Raw genomic sequence first — 12,551 nt, 5'->3', positions numbered from 1 at the left:
GTTCTGAGTTGGATGATCAGCCATGATCATAATAAATGGCGGTGCAGGCTCGAAGGGCCGAATGGCCTACTCCTGCACCTATTTTCTATGTTTCTATGTTTCTATGTTACACATTTGGTTGCACGTGTTGTGCATGCTCCTTGTTTGGTCAATTAATGGCAAACACCAAACAGTACCAGGTGGTAAGGATGGGCTCCCTCACCAGTGACCCTCAACACAGGTGCCCCCCTCAGGATTGTGTCCTGAGTCCCCTCCTGTACTCTCTTTACACCCACGACTGTCCTGCCACACACAGCTCCAATCTGCTGATCAAATTTGCACTGATTGGCCTTATTTCTAGCGATGACGAGACAGCCTACAGACCAGGGGTTACCACCCTAACACACGGGTGCCAAAATAACAACCTCTCCCTCAATGTCCAAAAAACAAAAGAGCTGATCATGGATTACATAAGGAACAGAGACAGGCTCGTCCCGATCAACATCAAGGGGTCTGCAGCTGAGAGGGTGAGTAGTTTCAAGTTCCTCGGTAAACACATCACCAAAGTTCCCACCTGGACTGTACACACTGGCTGTGTGGCAAAAAAAGCACAACATTGTCTCTTTCACCTCAGGCGTCTGAAGAAGTTCAGCATGAGCCCCCAAATCCTCAAGACCTTCTACAGGGGCACCATTGAGAGCATCCTGACTGGCTGTATCACCGCCTGGTACAGGAACTGCACCAACCTTGATCACTGGGCACTGCAGAGAGTAGTACGGACAGCCCAATGCATCTATGGATGTGAACTTCCCTCTATTGAGGACATTTACAGCAGCAAGTGCAGAAAGAAGGCCCGGAAGATCATTCGGGACACCAGTCACCCCAACCATAAACTGTTTCAGCTGCTTCCATCTGGCAAACAGTACCGCAGCATGAAAGCCAGGACCAACAGGCTACAGGACAGCTTTCTTCTACAAGCCAATGGACTTATAAATTCACGTGTCTACATTGTGATGGAGTCATAACACAAACATCTTTACTCCCTCATGCTATGGGGTGGAGGTAAAATTTACATAAATTCAAATTAAATTAAATTCAAATTTTCAGGAAAAAATTATCACGGCAGCAACCACAAATATTGCTCCCTTGAACTTCAATGTCATCTAGTTTTACTCTCACTTCTCATTTCAGGATAAGACACTCATTAAAGCCCAAACTTCCTTCCTCCCGCCAGTCCGAAGCTCACCTGTACGTTCAGAGAGATGCTGATGATCAGGTTTCCAAAGATGGCGAGTAGAGTTCCAATAAGATTCTCCTGTTAATAAAACAATCCTCATGTAACAAGTAGCAAGAGAAAACCAGTGCCAACATAAAGCACAATATTTAGAAGTGGTAGCATAGCGATTAGCTCTAAGTTTTACAATGCCAGTTGTAGGATTGGGGTTCAGTACCCCAGTGCTGTCTATAGGGAGACTGTACATTCTTCTCATGATCAAGTGGCTTTCCTCCAGGTGCTCTGGTTTCCTCCCACATTCCAAAAGATGACTGGTTAGAGTTGGAAAGTTGTGAGTTAATTTAAGTTTAGTAAGCTAATCTTTAAAATCTTTCAATCTTTCAAACCAACCACTTTCACTCCACCATTTCTTATTGTACAAACCAGCTCCCTTCACCATGCACGCTGACTCTTGCTCGACACACTCCATGACTTTGCTCACAAACTTTCGCCGTGAACACCTACCACCTTCACTTCACACATCAAGTGTGCAGCTCCCTTGCAACCCAGCAACGTTCCCGACAATCTCAATCTACCCATCCAACATCTCCAATGAGATTACTTGCTCTCCATCTGCCCCTCAGCTTCAGCTCTCTCATCTGACAACTTTCCAATATATTGCCCTCAAAATGTCCCTCCAAGTACCCCTGTAACTTTCTCCATCTTTCCCCATAACCTAATCTACTCCAACCTTCCGTTGAGACCTCTGACCCTTCCCCAGCAGAGGCTAAATAAGATTAGAGAAGTAATCTCATGGCTCAGTGGTTGATATGAGGAAATGGGATTTTGATTCATGACACACAAATAACAGAAGTGAGAAGAGTTGTTTTGGTGGGACAGACTTCACCTGAAGAGCGCTGGGGCCAATATCCTGACAAACTGCAAAGTGATGGACAACCAGTGTGTAACAGGAAGAGAAAAAAAGGTACAAGTATGTGGCAAGAAATAAAAACTATAAAAGTTGAACACTTATGACTTTATATGAATGCAAACTGCATTTTTAACAAGAAAGATGAGGTGATGGCACAAGTGGTAACAAATGAGTTTGATCTTACAGCTATTACAGACATAGGATTGGGAAGTCAATATTCCAGTTTCCAAAAGAGGTGAAAAGGGAAAGGAGATGGAGTAGCATTGTTAACCAAGGGCAATGCTGAGCAGTGGTAAAAATGCAACGGCTAGCAAGGAAACGCTGTTGCAGGAAGACAGCCAACCGTCACCAGGGAACCCCACCACACAGGACATGTTCTCTTCTCGCAGTTGCCATCAACAAGAAGGTACAGGAGCCTCAGGACTCACATCACCTGGTTCAGGAACAGTTCTTTGCTCTTGAACCAAAGGGGAAAACTTTACTTCCCCCATCACTGAAATGTTTCCACAACCTAAGGACTCACTTTCAAGGACTCTTCATCTCATGGTCTCAGTATCACTATCAGAATCAGGTTTAATATCGCTGGCATCTGTCATGAGTTTGTTAACTTAGTGGCAGTAGTCCAATGCAATATATGATAATATAGAAAAATAAGTAAATCAATTGCAATAAGTTGTGTGTATATAAATATATATTAAATAGCTAAATTTAAAATAGTGCAACAACAGAAATAAAAAAGTATGAGATATTATTCATGGGTTCAATGTCCATTTAGGAATTGGATGGCACAGGGGAAGAAGCTGTTCCTGAATCACTGAGTGTGCGCCTTCAGGCTTCTGTATCTCCTACCTGATGGTAACAGCGAGATGAGGGCATGCCCTGGGTGGTGGGGGTCCTTAATAATGGACACCAGCTCTCTGAAGCACCGCTCTATGATAATCTCTTGGATACCTTAGAGGTTAGTACCCAAGATGGAGTTGGCTAATTTTACAATTTTCTGTGGCTTCTTTTGATCCTATTTATTTTGATAAATATTTATTTATTATCATTTCTTTCTCTTTGTATTTGCACATTTGTTGTCTTTTGTTCATTGGTTGAATGCCCAAGTTGGTTTTGGCTCTGACCTAAATTCTGATTTGGTTATTATTCTATGGATTTATCAAGAAAATGAATCTCAGGGTTGCAGATGGTGACGTATATGTACCTTGATAATAAATTTACCTTGAACCAGTTTGGATGGGAATAATCAGAAACAGGTTTATTATCACCGGCATTTGACATGAAATTTGTTAAGTTAGCAGCAGCAGTTCAATGCAATATATAATCCAGCAGTGAGAGAAAAAATAATAATAAATAAAATAAAACATAATAATGAACAAGTAAATCAATTACGTATATTGAACAGATTTTTAAAAACGTGCAAAAACAGAAATACTGTATATTAAAATAGTGAGGTAGTGTCCAAAGCTTCAATGTCCATTTAGGAATCGGATGGCAGAGGGGAATAGCAGAATGCACAGCTGGGAAGTCTTAAAGTGGAACCTCTTAACAGGACAGAGTATAAATGCAGAACTATCAAAAGCATGTAAGAAGGGAACTGCAGTTGTCATGGGCAAGTTTAATCTGCATACTGAATGGACAGATCAAACTGGCAAGAGTAATATGGAAGGGAAATGTGTTGAGTGTGTCAGGGACCATATCTTAGAGCAGAATCTATCTGGGAACTGGGTTTGCAGTTTTGGTCCTGTGTGATGAGAAAGGATTAATTACCTAAAGATAAAGATTTTAAAGATTAGCTTTATTTGTCACATGTACATTGAAACACAATGAAATGCAGCATTTGCAACAAATTAAATCAACAAGGATCGTGCTGGGCCACCCACAAATGTTGTCACACCTCTGACACAAACATAACATGTCCACAACTTGCATCTTTGGAATGTGAGAGGAATCCGAATCACCCAGGGGAAACCCGCATGGTCAAGAGGAGAACGTACAAACTCCTTACAGACAGATGGTGCCACAATAATAACTGTTCTGCTTTTCAGGCAATGGATTGATGTTAAGCACATTCAGCTTTTATTTTAATGAGCCGTTTCAGTTTTGTATTAGGTCACTTCCTGTGCAGCCAGGAAGTGGTGAGTGTTTGCTGAGTTTTGTTAGGAATGAAAGAAGTTTTTTTCGAAAGCCATCCTGTTGTTTCCACAGCAAAAGCATTGCATTTTTGCTGCTTATTCGTTATGTCATGCAATAAATCCAAGGAGCTCGGACACTATACCCTGAGTCGCATGTCATTTCCGCATTGAGTTTAGCTGATTGTCTAGTTGATGTTCCACCTCAGCGAGTGCAGTACAATGAGTATTACACTAACGGCTATGCTACTGTGTCGCTATAAAGATCTCATAGTTAGTAGGTTGTGACCACAGCATGGTAAAATTCCATAAACAGTTTATATTTGGACTCTGCAAAGTTGAGTGAGTGGGCTAAAACATAATAAATGGAATTTAACCTGGGGAAGTGCGAGCTGATGCACCTCTGTAAGAGGAATCACAAAATATTGCTCATGTTTGGCAGGTAGTTTAGAAGGCAACTATCACACCGACATTAAATTACAGAGGCGTTATACAGAACATTTGTGAGGCCACACTTGGAGTACTATGCATAATTCTGGTTATCGCACTTATGAACAGACATACTGGTACTGCAGTCAGTTCAGAGAGATTCATTATGTAATTTCTAGGATAAGAGGATTGTCCTGCCATGAGCAGCTAAAGAAATGGGACCTGAATTCTTAGACTCTTAGGAGTTTGGAAAGATGTGGAGCAATTTCGTTAAAACATGTAAGAGCTTCTGGAGGAATGACAAGGTAGATGGCGAGATGTTTTTCTAGTGGGAAAGTCTCAACAAAGAAGGCATGGTTATAAAACTAGAGGCTGGTCATTTAAAACTAAGGTGCAGAAATTCTTCTTCTGAAAAAAGATGCTGAATCTATAAAATTCTCTATCCCAAAGGATTGTGGACGATACATCAGTGGGGTATTGGAAGAGGTAGATAGATTTTTGAATGATTAGTTACTTGAGAAAATGAACTGAGGCCTGGGGCAGATTGAACGGTAGAGCAGGCCTTCACCTGCTCCTATTTCCTTGTGTCCTTATATAGTTATCCACAGTTATTATTCCCGGTAACTGACAACAACCATGTATGCGTAATTTATAAAATTCCCAATGTTACTGTCACTGATTCGAACGGCCTCCTGAGGATCAGCTGTCTGCAGCTTGTTCCTTCCCCAAAGGAATCATCTCTTCAGTTGGTGTGAATTTCAAATATTTACAGCCTGGTCCTATTACAATGTGCTCTGAAAATCCTACAATGTTACACTATGGCTGATAGAGTCAGAGTTTATACAGAATGGGAAGGGCCCACCTTGTCCATGCTGACCAATTTGCCTATTTGAGCTAGTCACATTTGCCTACATTTGGCCCATTTCCCTCCGTGAACCTGTCTAAACGTTTTTAATTGTACCCACCTCCACCATAAGACAAAAGAGCAGAATTAGGCTCTACAGATCATTCTGGTCCTAGGCTCTCCCACTATAGGAAACATTCTCTTCAAGTCTACTCTATCTAGGCCTTTCAACATTTGATAGGTCTCAATGAGATCCCCTCGTCATTCTTCTAAAGTCCAGTCAGTACTGACCCAGAGCCATTAATTCCTCACAGATTAAGCCTTTCATTCCTGGGATTATTTGCGTGAACCTCCTCTGGACCCTATTCAATGCCAGGGCATCCTTAGATGTGGGGCCCAAAACTGCTCACAATACTCCAAATGTGGCCTTACCAACTCCAATACCAATACTCCAAATGTGGTCTGACCAACTCCAATACTCCAAATGTGGTCTGACCAACTCCAATACTCCAAATGTGGTCTGACCAATGTCTTACCAACTCTAATACCAATACTCCAAATGTGGTCTGACCAACGTCTTACCAACTCCAACACCAATACTCCAAATGTGGTCTGACCAACTCCAATACTCCAAATGTGGTCTGACCAACGTCTTACCAACACCAATACTCCAAATGTGGTCTGACCAACTCCAATACTCCAAATGTGGTCTGACCAACGTCTTACCAATACCAATACTCCAAATGTGGTCTGACCAACTCCAATACTCCAAATGTGGTCTGACCAATGTCTTACCAACTCTAATACCAATACTCCAAATGTGGTCTGAGCAACGTCTTACCAACTCCAATACCAATACTCCAAATGTGGTCTGACCAACTCCAATACTCCAAATGTGGTCTGACCAACGTCTTACCAATACCAATACCCCAAATGTGGTCTGACCAATGTCTTACCAACTCTAATACCAATACTCCAAATATGGTCTGACCAATGTCTTACCAACTCTAATACCAATACTCCAAATGTGGTCTGACCAACATCCTCTGGCAGCTTGTTCTACATACTCATCACCCTCCATGTGGAAATGTTGCCCCGAAGGTGCCCTTTAAATCCTTCCCCTCTCATATTAAACCTATACCCTCTAATTTTAGATTCTCCTACTTGGGAAAATCGATGATAATCCACTTCACATCTGTTCATAACTTCATAAACCTTTGCAAGGTCACCTCAGTATCCTACCTGCTGGGAGAGAAAAGTCCGAGCCTATCCAGCCTCCAGCCTAACAACATCACCAGAACTGCACACGGTACTCGGGTGTGGTCTCACCAATTTCTTGTATAGCTTCAACTCTGCATCCCATCTCTTGAACTCAGTGCCCGGAATGATGATGGCAAGTGCATCAAACACTTCTTCACCATCTCACCTACCCGTGTCGTCCCTTTCAGGGATCTATGTGCTTGTACCCCTAGGTCCCTCTGTTCTACGATCTCTAGGGCATTGTGAAAGTCTGGACCTAATACAGCATCCCAAAATGCAACACCTTGTATTTGTTCTGGTTAAATTCCACTTGCTGTTTCTTGGCTCACTTTCCCACTTGATCTGGATCCTGTTGTAATCTTAGATAACCTTCTTCACTGTCCATTCTACCACCAATTTTGATTCCATGTGCAGATGTACTAGCCAGGCCCACCACATTCCCATGCAAATTGATAATAGAGATGACACACAAGACTCCAGACTGGAAAAACAACTATCCATTTGCCTTTCATCAAGCCAGTTTGAATCCCATGAGATGTAATGTTCCAAACCTGTGGGATTAGGTCAAAAGTCCTTGAAGGTAACAGCTACCACACTGCAACCCTTCATAAAGACACAACATTAGAACTTCACTTACAACGAACGATGATACAAATTACTCTGCCAAGTCCCAGCAATTGCTTCCCTGGTTTCCAATAGAGTCCAGGGATGCACTTGATCAGTCCCTGGGATTTATTCACCTTAATGCACTTTAGGTCCAGCAGCACCTCGTATTTTGTAATGCAGGTATGTTTCAAGGCATCACATCCTCTTTTCTGAATTCCCTAGCTTGCATGACAATATTCATTTAAGACATCACTCATCTCCTCTGACACCATATACAGATGACCATACTGATCCTTCAGGGAACCTATTCTCTCCCATGTTATCCCTTTGCTCATGATATACACATTAGAACTTTCGTTTCCATTATCTGTCAAAGTATCTTATGTTGTCTTTTTGCCCTCCTGATTTCCCTCTTAAATGTACTCCTACATCCTTTATACTCAAGGGATTCACTTGATCCCAGCTGCCCTAACATATGCCTCCTTTTTTTTTGCCCAGAACCACAGTATCCCTTGTCAACCAAGGCACCCACATTCTGGCAGGCTTCCTCTTGACTCCTGCAAGAACACACACACGAGAAAATCTGCTGGTGCTGGATATCCAAAGCAACACACACACACACAATGCTGGAGGAACTCAGCAGGTCAGGCAGTATCTATAGAAATGAGTAAACAGTCAACATTTCGGGCTGAGACCCTTCGTCAGGACTGGTGCTCCTCCCCTTCCCTTTCTTCCATGGTCTTCTGACCTCTACTATCAGATTCTCCCTTCATCAGCCCTTTATCTCTTTCACCAATCAACTTCCCAGCTCTTTACTTCACCTCCTCACCCTTTCCCAGTTTCACCTATCACCTCTAACATTGTGCTTCTTCCTCCCCTACCCCCACCATCTTACTCTGACTTCTCCCCTTCCTTTCCAGTCTTGATGAAGGGTTTCGGTCCAAAACGTCGACTATTTACTCTTTTCCATAGATACTACCTGGCCTGCTGAGTTCCTCCAGCATTTTGTGTGTGTTGCTCTTAGAAGAACAGGTTGGCCCTGAATTCTCCCTATCTCACACTCAAAAGACTTGCACTTGCTAGACCTCCCTTTATCTGCAAACAGCCTACCCAAATCAAAAGAGTAAAGAAAGATAAAGATTAGCTTTATTTGTCACGTAGATTGAAACATACAGTGAAACACGTCGCTTGCGTCAAATCAAATCAACAATTATGCTGGGCAGCCCACACTTCCATGCCTACCACTCACCAACACTAACCCGTACGCCGTACGTCTTTGGACTGTGGGAGAAAACCGGAGGACCTGGAGGAAACCCACGCAGTCATGGGGAGAAAGTACAAACTCCTTACAGACAATGGTGGCAGACCTGAACCATGATCTTACACTTGGTGCCTGTAAAGTGACTGTGCTAACTACTATGCTATTGTGCCAGCCATTTGCAAGTTCCATCAAAAATAGCCTCGTCCCAGGTCAGGGTTTTAACTCATGAACCAGTTACATATTTTTCAATAACTATTTTCATAACTGGAGAGAGTAAGCAATATCATGTTCCTTGTCAATACTTCTAATCTGGTCCCAACAGATCGATGCTGCTATAAAGAAGGCCAGACAGCGGCTGTATTTCATTGGGAGTTTGAATAGATTTGGTACGTCACCTCAAACACTTGCAAATTTCAACACAGAGCATTTTGATAGGTTGCATCACCGTCCGGTGTGGGGAAGGGGGCTACTGTACAGAATCAAAATAAGCTGCAGAGTTGTAAGGTTAGTCACCTCCATCATGGGCACCAGCTTCTGTAGTGTCCAAGACATCTTCGCGGAGCAATGCCTCGAAAAGGCAGCGTCCATCATTAAGGACCCTCACCGTCTAGAACATGCCCACTTTTCACTGCCACCACCAGAAATGGGGGACAGAAACCTGAAGGCACACACTCAATGATTCAGTAACAGCTTCTTCCCCTCTGCCATCCGATTTCTGAATGGACACTCAACCCATGAACACTACCTCAGCACTTTTTACTCCTACTTTTAATTCCAATGTTTTTCATTACTTATTTAATTTAACACATATATGTTAAATTAAATCATTTGACATATCTTATTTCCAAACAAAGCAAACATAATTACTACACAGGACTGTCAAACACAGTAATGCAAACAAATGCATTTGTTATACCAACACAATTATGCAGTAAAAATAATAAAACTTTATGACCTCTTATACATAAAAAATGCAGGAAGAAATCAGCAAGTCAGGCAGTATCAATGGAGAGGAATAAAACATCAACAATTCTGGACTAGACCCTTAATCAGGACTGGGAAAGACTGGGCAAAAGCCAGAATAAGTTGGGGGGGGGGAGAGAGGAAGAAGAACATGGCAACAGGTGATAGATGATATGTGGGTGGGTGGATGGATGAGGCAGAAGGGATAAAGTAAGAAGCTGGGAGGGGATAAAAGGTGAAGGACTGAAGAAGGCATTAAACAGATTCCTTGAAGAAGGCATCTTCATGGAGTGATGCCTCAAAAAGGCAGTGTTCATCATTAAGGATCCCCGACACTCAAGACATGCCCTGTTGTCTTTGTTCTCATCAGGGAGGAGGTACAGAAGCCCGAAGGCACACATTTAGCAATTCGGGAACAGCTTCTTCCCCTCTGCCATCTGGTTTGTGAATGGACATTGAACTACCTCACTACTTTTTTATTTCCATTTTTGAATGACTTATTTAACGTTTTTAATATTTTTAATGTAATTCCACCTTCTTCTCTATCATTATGTATTGCATTGTACTGCTGCCACAAAGCCAACAAATTTCATGACACATGCGGGTGATATTCTGAAATAGGAGAGGGCAGTGGACCATGGAAGAAAGGGAAGGAGGAGGGGCATTGGAGGGCAAGTGAAGAGAAGATCAACTCAGAATGGGAAATGAAAATAAGAGGGTAGAAATTTTCAGAAGTTAGAGAAATTGGTGGTCACACCACCAGATTGAGGGCTATTCAGAGGAAACAAGAAGTGTTGCTCCTCCAACCTGAGCGATGAGGCCAAAACTTGTCCTGCGTACTACTCACGCAAATCGAATCATGACACGATGCAATAAGGTAGAACAAGGTAAAACAATAACAATGCAGAATAGGGAAAATGCAGTGCAGGTGGACAGAAAAGAGGAAGATCAGAACCAGGTATGTGGCAAGATCACGAGACCATGTTATTGCATAAGAGGTCATGATAAGTAACAGAAGCTAACCATAAACTTGGGGAGATGTGCTTTTCAGGCAGCCGGCCGAGAAAAGGGCGAAGGCAGCCTGCCCTGGTTGGGCGGGGTCTTTGATAATGCGGGCTCTTTTACCGAAACGGTGTGTAGTGTAGACAGAGTCGGGGGGGGGGGTGATTTCCGTCATATGTTGAGCAATACACACAACTCTGCAGTTTCTGGTGTTCATAGCTTTGATAAGTGATGCGTCTTTTATTCGCTGCACGATTACACAAATGCAAATGCTGGAAATCTGAAATAAAAGCTGGAAATGATACAGCATCAATCAAGAGATAAAGTTTTCGGACTGCTGAAGCATTTACCCTTCCCCTGCTGCCTGACCCGGCGAGTGTTTCCAGCACAGTCTCTGACTCTCTCCTGCCTGCCCGCCTGCTTTCCTTTACCAGAAGCAGTCCACCCGCTGTTTCGTCCTCCCAGCTCCCGGGACGGGTTGAGGGGAACGGCGGTTCAGCTCACATCCTATGAGCTGAGCCGGAGCCGAGCCCGGGCCCGGTCCCAGAGGACTAACACTCCAGCAGTTTCTCCACCTTCGGATACCGGCGGCGGCAGCTGATGGAAGCCCGGGAGCGGCCTACCTTGTAGGAGACATCGAGCGTCGGCCACTCGTCTTCCCGTTCCATGGTCCCCGATCGGCGAGCCCGCCCCCTCCAGCCCGGCTTCGCCAATCGGAGTCCGGCTGGGCGGAGAAGGGAAATGATTGATGGGTTTATGGAACCAATGGGGGCGCTGATCCGCTGATCACAGAGCTGGGGAAACAAAATGCTGGGAAAGTCGAGAGGTCGGGCAGCTTTTATGGAGCAGCAGAGTGAGTTTTAATATCACTGGCATACGCCGTGAAATTTGTTGGTATGCCACAACACTGTATGGCAATACTTAATTTTTAAAAACTGTGAAATACAGTAAATATGTATATGCATTTTAAAGTTAAAACAATTAGTAGTGGAAAAAGCGGGAGAGAAAGCGGTGAGGCAGTGTCCATGGGTTCAATATCCATTTAGGAATCGCAACGCAGAGGGGATGAAGTTGAGTGTGTGCCTTCAGCCTCCTGTCCCTCCTTCCTGATCCTAGCAATGAGAAGAGGGCAAGTCCTGGGTGATGGGGGGGGGGGGGTCTTTAATGATGGATGCCGCCTTTTTGAGGCATGGCTCCTGGATGCTGGTGAGGCTAGTGTCCATGATGGGGCTGACTGAGTTTACAAACTCCTGCAGCTTATTTCGATCCCCTGCAGTGCCTCGCACCCCACCCCAAAACCAGAAGGTGATGCCAACGTTTCAGGTGGAGACCCTTCCTCAGGACTGGAAAGGAAGAGGGGGAGCCACAAGGAGATGGTGGGACAAGGAAAAGCAGTACAAGCTGGGAGGCTGATAGGTGCGAGTCTGGGTCAGCACGTGGGTGAAAAGTTGGAGAGCAGTTGAGACCACAGAGGGGGAACAGTGAGAGAGGGTCTCACAGTACTCCCGTTGAAGAGAAGATTTCCTGGGTCAGGTCTCAGGGTTTCGTGGACCAGGGCGGGTGGCATCCTTAACTATCCATACCCCCTCCATCACTCCACACTGAAAGAGGTCCATACCCCGACCCATATTCCCAACCACAGGAGTCTGCACCCAGACCACCAACCGCACCTGCAGAGGTCCTGAATTCCAGCCCAACCAGGCCCCAAACCCCTGTCCACAGCAGCTTCAGGTCCTGCCTCTCCCCTAACCGAATGGACATTGGCACCATCACCACCCTCAACCTGGTCTGCTCCACCGTCCCTCCCTCAGTCAGAGCCCAGATCTCCACAGCATTGGCCCCGTGTAACCTCAAAACAGACATGGCACGGGATGGAAGATAAACTTCACACCACTGATCCTCTCTGACGATCCTCTCAGAGCCAGACCCTG

At 44.2% G+C, this 12,551-nt stretch overlaps 1 protein-coding gene across 1 annotated transcript in view; it reads right to left on the bottom strand.

The window, feature by feature from the left end:
- nipal3 (NIPA like domain containing 3) overlaps nucleotides 1-11,304 on the bottom strand; it is a 58,800-nt gene extending 47,496 nt beyond the window's left edge. Inside the window, exons 1-2 of the mRNA XM_063033655.1 lie at nucleotides 11,244-11,304; nucleotides 1,226-1,294 (exon numbers count right to left, since the gene is read on the bottom strand). Coding sequence (XP_062889725.1) covers nucleotides 1,226-1,294; nucleotides 11,244-11,288 — 114 coding nt within the window. The 5' untranslated portion in view covers nucleotides 11,289-11,304. The remainder of the gene's footprint in view (nucleotides 1-1,225; nucleotides 1,295-11,243) is intronic.
- Between the last annotated feature and the right edge of the window lie 1,247 nt (nucleotides 11,305-12,551).

The sequence above is a fragment of the Mobula hypostoma genome, chromosome 26, assembly GCF_963921235.1.
Source record: "Mobula hypostoma chromosome 26, sMobHyp1.1, whole genome shotgun sequence".
NCBI classification, from domain to species: Eukaryota; Metazoa; Chordata; class Chondrichthyes; order Myliobatiformes; family Myliobatidae; genus Mobula; species Mobula hypostoma.
The sequence above is the reverse complement of the archived record's forward strand: the minus strand, read 5'-3'. Positions and strand labels throughout refer to the sequence as shown.